Source organism: Ochlerotatus camptorhynchus, unplaced genomic scaffold, assembly GCF_037179485.1.
Source record: "Ochlerotatus camptorhynchus isolate MF236.1 unplaced genomic scaffold, CSIRO-AGI_Acam_v1.1 ptg000374l, whole genome shotgun sequence".
NCBI classification, from domain to species: Eukaryota; Metazoa; Arthropoda; class Insecta; order Diptera; family Culicidae; genus Ochlerotatus; species Ochlerotatus camptorhynchus.
This window is the reverse complement of record NW_027040862.1, coordinates 1089336-1105114: the sequence shown is the minus strand read 5'-3', so window position 1 is coordinate 1105114 and position 15779 is coordinate 1089336. Positions and strand designations below refer to the sequence as shown.

The following is a 15779-nucleotide window of genomic DNA, read 5'->3' as shown; positions in this document are numbered from 1 at the left end:
ACATTTTGATGGACGATAAAATTTACGTAAAAATGGACTTTGGACAAATCCCGGGCCAAAAATTGTACTTTGCTAAACGTAAGGAGGATACTCCGGATAAATTCAAATTTGTCTTTGCAGATAAATTCGCTCGCAAGTTGATGATTTGGCAAGACATCTGTAGTTGCGGAAAGAAAACAAAGGTTTTCATCACTGGAGTGACTATGAATGGGCAACTTTACAAGGAGGAGTGTCTCCAGAACATAATTTTGCCGTTCATTCAATCACACGAAGGTCCCGTAAAGTTCTGGCCTGACTTAGCCAGCTGCCATTACAGCCGCGATGTCATAGAATGGTATGAGCAGAATAATGTCGATTTTATTGAGAAAAGTATCAATCCACCAAATTGTCCAAATTTTCGTCCCATTGAAAATTTTTGCGCAATTATCAAGCGCAAATTGCAGAAATGTGACAAAACAATCAAAATACCATCTGATTTAGATAAGTGGTGGAAAAATGATGATGAGAGGTTATAAAATCCTATAAAATGTAACCTTTAGCGTTTTTGTACTTTATTTCTCCTTGGAGAAATGACCCATTTTGAGCGGCCAAATTCTAAATGAAACAGACTTTAAGACGTATTAATGAAATTTGCTCATCTCACGATACGTACGCATGTTTTAAAAGAAAAAAAAAATGGTCTCAGTTTCCAAATAAATTGCCCACAACATTTAATGAAATAGATTCCAATTGATATTCAATCAATTACAGCTTCTTTCAAAATTTTTAAAAAATACTTTCAGCCTAAATGATCTCACCTACCAATTAAAATTAACAAAACATTTAACAAATGTGTTGCTATTTATAATTAAAACGGACGTCATTTTTAGCGAAAATTTTAAGCAACTTCGTCCGGAAATTTTCACAACTTTTGACAATTTTTAACGTTTTTACGTAACGTAACATAATTCCTTTCAGTAGGTACTATTTTTCCAAAGCCAAACCGAACTTATTGAAATTTTATGAAAGTTTGGTATATTGTACTTTTCAATAATTTTGAATCCTTTAGATAGTTTTCTATTGTTTTGTTTTCATTTTTTTTTTAAGTTTTCAAAAGTTCAAAATTTTTGTTTTGAACATTTCAGGGAAACGATTTTAAAAATCGGAGTATTTTTAATCGATTTTATCGAGAGTCTTTACTTAAGTCCCACTTCTTTGTTGCGCCACAAAGATCAAAGACAAAATCACATTATCTGTCATTGTGATGAAGAGGTTTGTCAGATCGAAATCAACAGTAAAGCTGGATTTAGATGGCACTGGTAAGTTTTCATGATGGACACTCAAATCCATTCTAATTGTTATGAACAAAAATTGTTGAAGTTCTAGTTTTAAAAAAAATGTATCAGTCGTAGTCGAAGTTCAAACTTTTTTTCGACTATCTATTCGTTATGTTCAAAAATGCGTCCGGCCTTGAATTTTCTGAAGAATTTAGAGAAGGGCTCCAGGATAATAATTAGCAAAATTTTGAGACAATTCTGTGGTGAATTGCATGGACATTCTAAGGAGAATGCTTGCAAATTTTTAAACGAATTGTGGAAGTGAATGGTTAAAAATTCGAGGAGAATCTCAGGATTAATTGCATTACTTTTTTGGAGTATTCTGCAAAGAATTTATGGACTATTGTAAATAAATTTTCAAAGGGCCTCCCAGAGAGAATCTTAAATTTATTTTAAAGGAATTTTGATGGGAATTCTGGGAAAGGAAATACTTCTTACGAAAATTCTTGAGATCATTCCAATTAAATATTTGTTTGTAAGACAATTCCCTGACTAAAATTGCAAAGTATTTTTGAGAAAAATTGCTAGAAATTTGTAAATAGAACTCCAAGGTTCTTGTGAGGAGAATTCCAACAGAAGTAGAATAATCCAATGGAAATTGACTGTGTGACTACCTCTCACTCCAAAGGGTCAGGGTTCAATCCCAGTCGGCGCATCGTAAAATTTTGAGGCATTCAATGTCTGATCACGCCTGCCTAAGTAAAGTCGTTGGTCCCCGGTCCATGAGTTGATGGGCCGATGGGTAGGGTCCAGGTGTGGGAACTGCCTCCCTGGTGTCAGTAGCATTGATACTGAGTGCGGGAAACAAATCAAAGACAATACAAATGAAAGGAATTCAGTGAATAGTCTGAGGCTAATTCAATAAAATTTCAAGGAAATTTCCAACGGTGTTTTGAGGTAAATTTTAAAGGAAACTTAGAAGAGTTTCAAGGCTATTCCTGTAATATTTTTAGAGGACTCTAAGAAGAGTTTCTTGAGAATTCAGAGGATCATTTCAATAAATCTACGGGACTACTCTAAGAGAATTTTGTGTGGAGTTCAGTGGAAATGCCGAAGATAATTTCTTATGAATTCTAAGTGAATACTAGGTCAGTTTATTTCTGGAGAATTCTTTGGGGAATTCCTGGGTAATACAGCGAACCTAATTAATAATTTTATTAGAATTTCAGAGCGAAGAAAAAAGTCCTCTAAAGAGAATTAATAGAGTATTATGGAGCAAACTGCAAGGGATTTTATTTTTTTTTAGATTTTAAGCACTATGGATTTTTTAAAAAATTCTTGGATTAAAATTTTCAAAACATTAAGATTTTTATTTTTATTTATCTTAGTCTAGTTATAAATGTACCTTAGTAAAACAAATTAATGGCATGAATTTCGTCGAAGAGAAAGAAATTTCGACATACTTGGCATTCTTTCTCTTCGAACAAAATTTATGCCAGGAATTCAGCCACTGGAACTAGATTTCTCTTCGCTTTAAATATTATCAGTTCATTCAAGATTTTGCACACCCCTAAAGGGCGCCCTTGGTTATTCATGTTTGTTACCATAATCCAATGAGTTACACATGGAAAAACGTAATACATGAGTCGATATTTTGTTGTAAAATTATACCCCTGAAAATACCAGCATTTCTTTTGAAAAGCATTGAAATATATTGATTACTATTGATTCAAATTTCGATAATTCAAACTACTCATTTACCTGTGCATGTATTTAAAAAAAGTTATATGAAAATAGCATACGTTTTAACGTTACCTACGTTAAGTTTCTTTGAAAACCTGGAAACTTTACGTTGAAGTCTTGAAAAATCTGAAAAACTGAGGGAATTTTATGTAGCAATTTGATGGTATTTTTAGGAGATTTAGAATGAGTACTAGGGATAACACCAAGGTAGTTCAGATACAATTTCTAACTCTGACTAGAACTCCAAGTCAATTGTGTGAGTTCCGAAAAGAATTTTTATGAAGTTCTGTAGAGAATTACCTGACGATTATGAAGAGAATTCCAGGATTCGCGAAAAACACCATGATAATCGATTTTTGAGGTTACTGTTCTAAAGGAATTCTGAGAAACGTTTTAAGAGAATTCCGAAGATAATTTAAAGGACATCTCGAGAATAATTTCTACAGAATTCTAAGGACAATTCCCGCTAAATTTACTCAATGGCCGTTCTTAATCTGAACACTGTTTAGTTTGAACTCCGCTAATCTGCACGCCGTGCAAACTCAAAATTGCTCAAACGTCATCTAACACGGGGAATAGAGTAAAGTGACATAGAACGATGTGAAACGGAACGCAGAATCAAAATAAAACAGCAAATAGGGCTACCAGAAACTCGCTTTTCTGACGGTCGTAGGGTTACTAGAAGTTCAAATTAAAAATGAACCCCGTTAATATGCACGTAGTGCCGACTAACGGTACTACATGATAATTCTACACACAATTTTGTGAAAATTCTGAGGTGAATTGCATGCAAATTCTAAAGAGAATTCAAGTGAATTTTAAACTGAATTACGGACAAGAATCATATAAAATTTGATGGATGAATTCCGTGAATATTTTGGGAGTGTTTTGCAAAGAATTTCTGGACTGACTGACAAGACTCTCATGGAGGAAAATCTTGAGAACATTCCAATACTATTCTGTAAAGAGTTCTGAGTAAGGGGCAAGACAACTTAGATATACAGCCATTCCATAGCAAAACGATATAGTGGTTCTGAGAATGTCGTTAAAATTGGTAATTTTGATCCTTATCGCAATATGTTAGACCCGTATTTTCTTTATTTTGTAATAAGGGTGACCATGTTAGGGTGGTTAAAAAAATCACCCAACTTTTTAACCAAAGGGTCAAAGATCAAAATATCAAATGAAAGGTAATTAAAAATTCTTATTAGGAAAAACATAATGATATTAAAAAATGAGATTTTGTATTGATAAACATTGATTTTAATTGTTTTTCATGGTTTTCATGGTTTGTAAATAGAGGCCCCAATATGTTTTTACATTTTGCTTTAAAAATTTAGACAATTACTTGCATCACAAAATCAGCTATCCGGTTTTTTTTTCGTTTTTGAGTTATAATTTTTTGAAGTTATCAAGTTTTGGGTTTTCGCTCAATACTCCTATGCGACTAAACTACCATGTGTCGTGACCATATTACAGTCGCTATATGTAAATCGATGGAGACGCTAAATCCGATTAGCGTAACCATTCAATATTTTAATATTGCATTTAGGAATTATTTACATACAAGTTTAAATTCAAAACTAACGTTTCCATCAAATCGGGGGTAAGTAGTCAACAGTGATATTCAAAAAGTCGTGTGGTTGAGTATGGAAACAGTAATAAATTACGTCACACTTTTAAGAAAGAGTGGAGAGGTTTGGAAACCGTGACGAGGGAGAAGAGGGGGGGGGGTGTTGAATATGGGTCTTTTGTGTGATGTAATTAATTGACGTTCGATGTATAAAGAATACTTTTAACCCTTCTTACAAAAAACGGTATACACATCATTTGCATGCCTCACTGTTCTAAATAGTAAATAGTTCACTAAATAGTAAAAGTGTGGTATTTAACAAGCATTTTTTTATATATATCTTTATTATCCTTATTAAGGAGACTTCCAGCCCTGGGCTGGTTCGTCTTCGGCGACAAAAAATTTAATTTGCATAATTTTGATTGTCAAACCTTATGACTCTGCGATAATAATAAGTAAATTGAATTAAGATTGAATATGCGTTTTGTTGTTCAAATTAACTTGAAATTGATCACAACAAAATTTAGTCTGACGATTTTTGCTAAATTGTACAATAAAAAGTTAGTGTAGGGGAAATGGATCTAATGTTGTCCTATGGATCTAAGATTGGGCCCATTGCTTAAAATCGGCTATTTATTCATTTTATCTTTTTGGGAAGGTACTAATGGATATTTTTGGTCGCTATTGAAAATTTAGTCGATTGCTGATTTTATGGGGCATTTAGGCCAACATTACATCCAGTTCCCCTATTTCCTTAAACTACATCACGAGCAGTTCCACGCCAAATGATGAATCGTGAAAATTCAACCTTCTCTGATTTACATAAAACTTTCCATTGTTGTGTGTTATAAGCAATACACATGATACACATTTTTTCAAAAATTTGGTTGAAATTTTTCAATAAATTGTAACACGAAAACGTAATCTCTGATCGAAATGACGTCTGACACAAAATTATAAAAAACGTGAAGTATTTTTGGGAAAAATATTAATAATATTTTTTTCAATTAAAAATTAAAAAAAAAGTATTAAAACTCATATCTCATAAAGTATATTTTCAATTTTTATATGTTTTTATTAAAAAAAAGCTTATGAAAAAAGGAATTTTGGAAAAACTAAAATTATAGACGCTCCTAAAGTTTGCATTTTTTACGAGAGTTATTGAAAAAATAAATTTTAAATATTGAAGATAAACTTTTTGAAATATTTCAGTTTTTCAACTCTATTTTTGAAGAGTTGGTTGGAAAGGTTATCTAACATGAAGCTTTAGTGTGATAATTAATTAGCTAGAGAATGATCTTTAGGAGAGGGTAGGTAGATAGTTCCGTTAGAGTACGGCAGTATGAAAATTAAATAGAAGTTGAAAATGAGCGAAGGGCCATTAATGCGACAGTACAAAGTCAAACGCACACCTTTTGCCTAACGCGTACGATGTACGCGGAGATTTGAAGTATGTAAACTGTACTGTCGTGGCTGTGGAATAGTTCTAGCGACGTTTCATCACTACCTACACTACATACTTCAAATCTCCGAGCAAAAATTTTATTTTTGTTTTTGGCTAGGAACTGATCTTACGTGACGCTTGGCAAGCTTCACTTTCGAGGAAAATATAAAGAATCTTGAACACTCTTATGATCAAGATATTTTCGTTGATTCACTTTTCCTACTGTCTCACTGTTGACTACTTCCCCCTATTCTATTTAAGTTTTCAATAAATTTTGCCGAGATGTAAAACGTATTGTTAGAGCAAAACCCTCAGTAGTGACCATTTCCACTAGCTGCCAAATACGTAACACTCGCTGCCGGTGATGGAAAGCACAACGAAAAGAGTGAAGACTTTGATCAGAACGATGAGGAGAAGATCCGGTACGAGAGAAATTAGAAAACGTTGCTAACGCATTTCATATGTAGTAGGCGTTGCTCTGTGTGTGTAAAACAGTTTGGCGCATGCAACCAGGGATGCCAGTACTTTTATGAAAACATCTGGCACGTTTGCTGTTTTTACCAGATAGGAGAATTTCGGAAATGTGCCCTTTTCCGCACTTATTCAACCAACGGCGTAGCAAGGATTCGAAAAAGAGAGAGGTAAGCAAATTTTGTTTTGGAAATAAGTCATTGCTTTTACTACCCATTACAAGATTTCCTTGGGAAGAGTCCCCCTGCAGTTTACCTCAGATATGTCTTGAAATTCTGCTAGAATTATCTTGAAGTTCTTCCGTAAATTCTTCTCGAAATTTGATTGGAACTCCCCTCAGAAGTCACATTTGACACAATTTGTCTAGGGTCCTGGTAAATATTCTCTCTATTCTATTTAACAATCTTCATTATAAACATCAGAAATCGATTCCCTTTGCATTACTTCAGGAATTTCCTTGCAACTTTCTTCAGAATTCACCTGAAATCATCCTCTGAACTTTTCCCCAGGATCATTTAAAACTATCCTCAAGATTCAAATTAGAATTATTTTCTAAATGTTCTAGGAACTCTCGCCTGAGTTTGCTCGTAGCTTTTCACATAATTCCATTAATTTTTTTATGAATACTTAATCCTGAGAATCAGCTTGGAGTACTTCCAGAAATGACATAACATTTTCGTTCTGTGGATGCCCTTGGACATTCTTGGAATTATTTTTATTTATAGAATACCTGTGAAATTATCGTCAAAGTTTTTTTTTAATTATTGGATCTGTAATCCTCTCCACAATAGCCATGATTTTTTTTTCTCAAAATTACCTTAAAGCTCTACTCAGGTCTCTTCTTGGAATTCAGAAATCGTGTAGACTAATTGGCTTGCTTTTTGTGCTAGATACATTTTGCATTATTGCATTCCTGCATGCAACTGCTGCACCTTTAAAAGTTTGGCGTTTTTAACTTTTTAAAGCACATCCAATCAAAGTGTTTTGTTACTTAATACGTGAAGTTTACGATTTTCAGAGTTGGGAGGAATTGCTAAAAAATATCAACATGAAGCTTTTGTGGAATAATTTATTTGCTAGAGAAAGTTCTGAAGAGGATAGATTGATAGTTCTGCTGGAGTACAACAGTGTGGAAATTGAACAAAAGTTGAAGAATAAATTGAGCGAAGGGTCATTAATTAATACTAATCAAATGAGCACTCCTTTACCTAACTCACACTTTGATGGATGAGGGGATTTGAGGTAGGTCCTCAAACGTGCAAAAGAGTGCGCGTTTGACTTGCTCATACACTGTTTTTGTGGTTTTGAGCTATTTGAACGCGATTTTAAGGTATCTGCTGTGTTTTTCATGGCCATTTTGTAGTTTTTATATTTATTCAAATCACCTACACTGCCGTTAAAAATATTAAAAACTCCAAAATGATTTTTACATCGCCAAAATTAATGGTCTAATAAACACCAAAATTCAAATGGCCTCAATTTGAAAAAAAAAAACCTTTTAAAACGATGTACAACGCCAAACAACTAAAATGAAAACGCCAAATTGATCTTTAAAAACTAGAACGCAAAAAATATCTGAAACTAAAATCCTAAGAATACTAGGATTAATTCTGAAAACCCAAAAAAATTGTCCAAATACCTTCAACATAATCTTGAAATCTTACGAAAAACTGGGAATCAAAAACAAACGGTGAATAGCCGAGAATTTGATTGGAGCTTTCGAGTATATTTTAATGCCTCTTTTATTAATTTCTGCGACATTAAAAATTCGAAGTCCGATGTCTTGAATATTTAACTTAAAATCTTAAATATTTCTTCAAGCTCGGAATTCTGAAACGTTCCTTAATATGAGATACCAAGAATAAAATTTGAGAAAATCGAAAATTGTACAAGTCCAAGATCCACCAAGATTTTTTATTTTTTTCCTTGATTTGTATTCCATCAATATTTTTTCTGTACTGAGTTCCGGTGCTACTGACGCCAGGGAGGCAGCTCCCGCACCTCGACCCAGCTATCGACCCATCAACTCATGGACCGGAGACCATCAGCATTACTTCCCTTCGTGATCCGAGATTTTATGCCTCAGAAAATCCCGATTGAACCCAAGCCCTTTGGAATCAGAGGCAATCATGCTTACCACTACACCACCGGCGCCGCTTGAGATTTTCTTAAATGATTCCAGTGAAAATCGTTAACAGTTCCTAAGTTAAAGTACATAACTCTGGATAGGAGCTTACCATCCATTACTGTCATTGGTCGAAAGGTACAGTAGCAGCACCTCCCCTACCCGTGTCCCCTCGAGATCGTCAAGTCGACGATGACAGGAGTACATACCGTGTAGAGATAACAATAGCTGCAATTTTCAAACCTACGACTGGATGCCTTCCTTCAGATAACATCTTGAGTGCGGTACAATCGATAGAACTGTTTCAAACACATCGTCGGTACATGAGCGAGTCGGTGATCATCCCCTCACCTTCCCTCTCCAACAGGGGAGTTTGGTAAAGAGAGATGATCAAACCGATTTGTACCTTCATAAAAAAAAAGTTGTCCTTGCTCGCTTTCTACTCTCTATATACAATTTTCACACTGCCGCACTCTAACGGAACTATCAACTCTATACTTTCATCTCCTAATCATCTATCGTATAAAAATTGCCGCTTTAATCTGTTATTTGAAATTAGCATCTTCAACTATGTAAATCGTTGACTTCACGCAGAAGTAATACAAAACAAATAGTTAACGAACAGTTCCTAAGCCCCAGACAGGCAATTTTTTGTTAATGTTTGCCATCGTTAAAAGTTTTTCGATGTCCGAAATTTTGACTATTTTTGTTAATTTAAAACATTGAAAACATTTTTTGTCATGTCCCATAATCTAGAAAATTTATCAATGTCTGGGATATTGAATTTGCTTAGGGCGTGGCGTATAGTGTATTTTTACGAGTTTGAGATGTCGTAGATCTCATACATCTCATTGTTACACTTTTCAAAAATTTCTGGCTCCATAATCTTGACCCATCAACAGTCAGGTTCTTCAAATTTGTTACCAATCAAAGTAACATCACCTTGAAAAAAAAAATCATTAGAAACCTTTTGATATGCCCTCTTTGAATTTAGAGAGTATTCTTTCAAAATTCCCAGACTGTTTTGCAGTTTTGTGAAATCTCTGGTAGAAAGTCACGCCAAAACCACGCTTGACAAAGTGGTCAATTCTCAGGAAACTCTCCTTAAACTTCCTTCGGAAGTTCCTTAAAATTCTCTTTAAACTGGCATACGATTCTGCAAAGATTTTTTTTTTCAAATTTATTTTCTGGTTAAGTTTAGGTTTAAGTTAGAATTCTCTTGAGTAAATGTCGGACTAACATTCCTTTCCCATACCCATCAGTTGCAAGGACGTGGCCAGGACTGTTGTAGTCTGTTGGAAGAAAACACATCCTTTATCTAAGAGGTAATGATTAATCCCAAATTACTACCTAACATTATCGGATGGAGGTGGGTCTCCTGGCAGATTAGAGCTCGTACCACCTACGCATTTATGCAACTCGATCTATGCTATGGTGTGCTAAGTTTAGGTTTAAGTTAGAATTAAGTTGATTGATTGATTATCTTCTAAGAGATTGTCAGCCGTAGATCGTTATGGGCATCATCCCATCATTGAACTAGTCCCATCCCATCATTATAACTTGTTCCAATGTACATTTGAGCTGAAGATAGCAAGTTGTTATGTTGAGATATTTTTGAGCTACACGTTTTATTTTTATTTTCTGGAATTTTTAATGATAATTTACTGCATTCTAACAAAAGTTGTTCTCGTAGTTTTGACCTCAAATGTTCCATATTTTATGCCGTATCAAGAATAAAATTATCTATCCAACTACATGCGATATTGACGTTTGAAGACTACATGGTTTTTGGGTTAAATTATATATAATTTTAATTTATACTCAAATGAGTTGTTCGGCAAAAATACGCCTTAACTTAATTTAAATACGCCTCAAAATTTTCCCAACAACTCTTCTCAAGATCACTTTTTCGTAACACTTGAAACCAAAACGTTGGCATTGAAAAACTGTTTTTAGGGACACCATAACTTATAGCAGAAAAGCAGCTCTAGTAGCGCTTCAATAGAAATTGTTTCTGTAGCAAAGTTGATTGAAATATGTTTCTCTACATCTTAGCTGCAGATTGAAACTACCTATTACTTCAAACAAAAAAGTTATATTTATGATATAAGAAAAAAATAGGATCACCCTAATCATCATTTTCACGAAAAGGAGGCCCATTTCAATAAAATAACCTTATAAAATGAATACCATGAATGTTTTTTTCCCTGCTAAATTGCCGTGCATTGAAGCGACTACCCTAATAAAATTATCGTAAATAATAGTTATTCAATAATAGATAGTTCATCCATATATTCGTACTTTGACGCGAAGCGCTGTGGATTATGAGATGCTCGATGACCCTGGAGGGATCGATTTTGCTTACTGAGCAGAAAATCATGGATTTAACCCCAAGCTCTTCCACAGCACAATAAATCGCCACCATCATTTGTATGTTTGATATTGAACATTAACCTCCGTAGTCCTGTATTGTCGCGAAGCGTTATGGTTCTAAGATGCTCGATGACCCTGGTGGGATCGTTTTTGCTTACTGAGCAGAAAATCATGGGTTTAATCCCAAGCTCTCCGTCATGACTCTTAAAATTCATGATCACTAAACAAAATGAATATGTTCTTTCGATAGCCGGCTATCGAGAGATTAAATAAACAACAAATAAACAATACATCCTTTTGGTTGCATCGCCAACTTGAGGTGAATCCTAACCGAATACCCTACCCAACCCTCCAACTCCGTAGCACTTATGAGGGTGTCGCTAAGTCGGTGGCCGCTCGTTAAGTAAGTACTACATCAATATTTCCTTCCCTATCCCTAGTTATGGTAAAGATGGGCGTGGCCGGGAATAGCGACAGTCATGCTTCTGTTACTCTTGTTTAGAATGGAACTAATGATTACTGCCCAGCATTATTCCTAGTCTAACTGAGAATTTCAGAAGAGACGTGAGTGTCGCTAGTATCCAATCTACGAAGTATATCATAACAACGCTAACGCGCTAACACTAACGCTAACAACTACCGTAATAAAAATACCATACACTAACGATAATTTTTGGTTGAACTATTCCACAAATTTGTTTGGATGATACCCCGAACACGTCGTTGAGAAAATTCATCATAACATTTTAATTAGGGTGGGGCTTTACGCGATAACGACGTTCTGTTTGATAGACGTTTCGGGCAGCCATTTCGGCGAACCGTTTCCTCCATGAAAACCCACCGTGCGCACATTTCCCATTACGCCCCAAGAGATTCACAATATTAGTCAACAAATTTAAATTTATACAAAGACTGCGACTGCAAAATACCGCCCCGTGTTGAACTTGAGCGCGAATGCCGAATGTCCTCATCAAATGTGACAGCGAGCGAGGCGTTGTTTACGTTTTGCAGTTTAAACAGTTTTGCAATCCGAGCGATTCACGAGACATCAAAAGTGAAAAAAAAAACACAATCTGAGGGAATCGGGAAGAGACATACAGATAAACAGCAGGAATTTTAATGAGCCATCATCGGCGGCCGGTACAAACTATTTTTTTTTTTCGAGTTTCGCTCTCGGTATCAAGTCGTGTGACCAACAATTGCACCATACAAACACACACATATCAACACAGTGAGTGCATTGGTGGCCTCGCCTCAGGGATGACGTTTCGACGTTTTGTCTGATAAACACAACATGAACACCCACCCGTTTGGTAATCCGCGATTAACGGCTCGGAAACAAGAGAAGAAAGCGAATCGACCTTTGCAAGAAAGCATGTGATACCAGTCAGTAGCTTGCGGTAGAGCACAATCGTGTTTCGAATGTTTTTTTTTTTTTACTTAGAGCTTGTCCTTTTGTTCATTCTATTCTACTTTTTCCTCTGTACGCGGTAGATTGTATTAATGCTTGACCAAAAACAGAATAGTGGTTGTTGTTTTTTTTTTCGTTTGTGTCATGAATTCAAAAGAAACCGTCATCATCAGTAGTAGTAGCGGCAGCCGCACCCGCAGTAGCAGTAATACTAATTAACAGTGTTGTGTGCAGTGCACCTGCTCTAAATATATAACCGATGCGAGATAAGAAGAAGAAGAAGAAGCACGAGACGAGTTAGCGCTCAGCTGCTATATTCAACAACTTCAACAAATACATCAACCAGGAGAAGACAAATCAGTACATGAGCTATGAAATTCTTTCTAGGAATCTCAGGATGGAACGACAGCAGTCCAAAGATCGACGCCGGCTTTCCAGATAAGGTGAGTCCAATTTTGAGGTCGTTGGATTTAAGGTGTATGTTTTTTTTTTATCTTGGGTATATCTTGATAAACACACGGCTAATAATAGAGGGGAGTTTTATTTCGGACGAATTTGCGGAAGTTTTGTGGGAAAATTTTGGGTTTCGCTGACCGTTTTTTGAATTGATTTACGGCTGACAGGTCTACAAACACATGGCAACACGGGTCACACAACTTTCGTGGACTTGTAACAAAAATGTCGCTGCACTGTGGGATGATGCGGTTATATAGTAGCTCAGATGACTAATAGATGCTGTTGCTAAAAAAAAAAGTTGTTTTGCTCAAATGCTCAAATATTGCAAAGTCCGTAATTCTAGATTGTCAACTACCTACAAAATATTGAAAAGTATTGAAAAAATTTAATTTTTAATTAGATTTTAGTTTATTTTTAGATGGGGTCAACATTATTTATTCGACTAGTCTTGGAGTTCCCAAAAATTTGATAATAGTTTGCTACTCCCGCTCTGACCAGTTCCCCGGGGGCATTCGAAACATATCTGGATGTGGCCATTTTTTTCTTCCAAAGTACAATGGGTCATATAGGGGAAATGTTGGCTTCGGCAATACCTTAACCTATTATCGTCAGGAGCACTCAAATTTGGCCAATAGATGCTCTCAAACACAATGTATCCACATACCAACATTGAGCTCTCAAGGACGTTGTTTACCCCCTGACGATAAAAGGTTAAGGTATTGCCGAAGCCAACATGTCCGCTTTTAAAATTTCACGGCAAAATTAAAACAGGTTTTTTTGTTTAATCAATCGGCATTTTTCTACTACTCAATTAATTCGAAATCTATTCTGGGGCAATTTTGAATTTAAGTGTTTTTTAACATGGTGTTCATATCATATGTACGATGCTTGCAAAAAAAGCGTTTTTTAATCAGTTGAAGGTAGACCCAAACTGCAGGGTGGACACGTTAAAAAATTTAACCAAAAGTTGTTGTTCGACGATTTGGTAAACTTGCAGTGTCTTAAGTTTTCAATTTTTTAAAAGTTTTAATTTTTCATGTGTTTATTTTTTTGATAAAATATAAATATTAAACATGGACATTTTGAAAGATTTGAGTTTTAATATTATTTCTTAAATTTTTACTCAAAATTACAATAAAATATATCGATTATTTTTTCCTTAAAAGAGAACTATGAAATCCGGGAAATGACTGGGAATTAGACCTGTGCGCCGATCAAAATATTCTCGGCGGTGGCGTGATATGTTATTTTCTGCCGGCGGCGGCGGCGTGGTGGCGTGGGTCGGCGTGAGTTTATTTTTAATGATTTAGAAAAAAAAATATATTTTCCGAACCATTCGCACATGGACAAAAAGTTCAGATTGCTCAAAATCGCTAAAACGTAAGTCACTCATAGTTTGAGTAAATTTTCCGACTTTTCCCGAGAAAAACTTCTGATGATGATGTTGGTCCCACCTCTTACCCCTACAAAGTTTTGAGCTGGACGATTAATCTTTAAGATAATGAAATATGACATTTCATCCAGGTTTGTTCAAACTGGTTACAGTTACAGATATAAGTTCCCTCTAGAGTTGCTTCTCAGCGATATCAATGTGGAATAGCTTAGACGTCCACCTCTTAGTTAGCCTTTTTGTCTACCTAGAATATTCATAAGTATTACAAGCGATCAAGAGCTAATAAAAAATCAACAAAGCATCCTATTACACTAGCAACCCCGCAATCTGATGCTATCATATGACATTTGCCAGAAAACTTACTACTAACTCAAGGCATCTTCCAGATCACCTTTTCGTGGTACGATACGGGATGTAAGATCTACCACCGGTTGCTAGTCTAGAGTACTTCATACTACAAGGTTTTTTCAGCAATCAAAGGAACACAGCTTAGTCTTTATTACTTTTTATGCCTTGTTGATAGTGATAAGTCCTCGGGTTTGCCTGGACCGACGATGATCTTGAAACAAGGAAAAAATGAGTTAGTCTTCATCTATGTGATTCCTAATCTTCTATTCGTTGATCCCTAGTTTGAAGTGGTTAAGACTAGGGTTCTGACGCATGGTCAGGTCATTATCGGTGCCGTTCCTTAATTTGTTGCTAAGGAATCAAATTTTGACTGAAAAAGGGGTGCGCCTTTGAAGGGTGTTCCAACAATCCAAAGGGTATAGCCGATTCCTTGCGATGAAGGCAAGAATGACGCCATCATTTCTCAATAGTGATAGAGTAATACGACATGCACTAAACTAAGGACAACAGACCAAATTACTGGTCGCAGTGGTGTTACGTCTCAACAGAGAAAAAAAAGGCAGATTTTAAATTCAGTCGCTAAACTCAAACCTTAGTAGATTATTTTTTTAAATCTACTACTATTAAATCAAATTTTAAAATCCATCATCACCATCGTGACGAACAAAAATAATTTTTGCAGTGCTACAATAATTATTAAAAAGTCATTATGACAGCTATTCATACAAAATAATCCATTAGAGATAACTTCGTCAAGATACATAATTTGTCAATTCATAAAAAAAAAATCACTGGATAACTGTTCAAACGGCAGTTTTAACGTGTGAAATGCAGTGTCTTTTAAATTCGGTAAGTGTTGTTGAACGTTTAATATATCTAGGCGTCGAATTGGAAACATTTATTCCAACAGCGTCGCGTGCCTCATTTGTTTACCTGTGCACCAAGCTTTGTTCTTTATAGTGTACCATCACTATATTAATCACTACCTAACGTAACATTTGAAGAACCTATCATCTTGATTAAACAAAACTTGTGTGGCCCTTTTCGCGCTAACCGAAGTAGGAGGAATTGCAAAACTTAACTTATTCCAGCTGAACATTGCATTAGGTCCTAAGTAATATTGATCGATTCTCTTAACCATTTATTGTTGTGTTTGTCGTTTTAGATGCTAGATAAAAGCTTCTTT

General features: G+C 35.3%; 1 protein-coding gene across 4 annotated transcripts in view; it reads left to right on the top strand.

Moving 5' to 3' along the window:
• Positions 1 to 15779, top strand: part of Orp8 (Oxysterol-binding protein-related protein 8) — a 182867-nt gene that overhangs the window by 125876 nt on the left and 41212 nt on the right. For all 4 annotated transcript variants that reach the window (XM_065232795.1, XM_065232794.1, XM_065232796.1 and 1 more), the window contains one exon: positions 12784 to 12839. In XM_065232795.1, coding sequence (XP_065088867.1) covers positions 12784 to 12839 — 56 coding nt within the window. The remainder of the gene's footprint in view (positions 1 to 12783; positions 12840 to 15779) is intronic.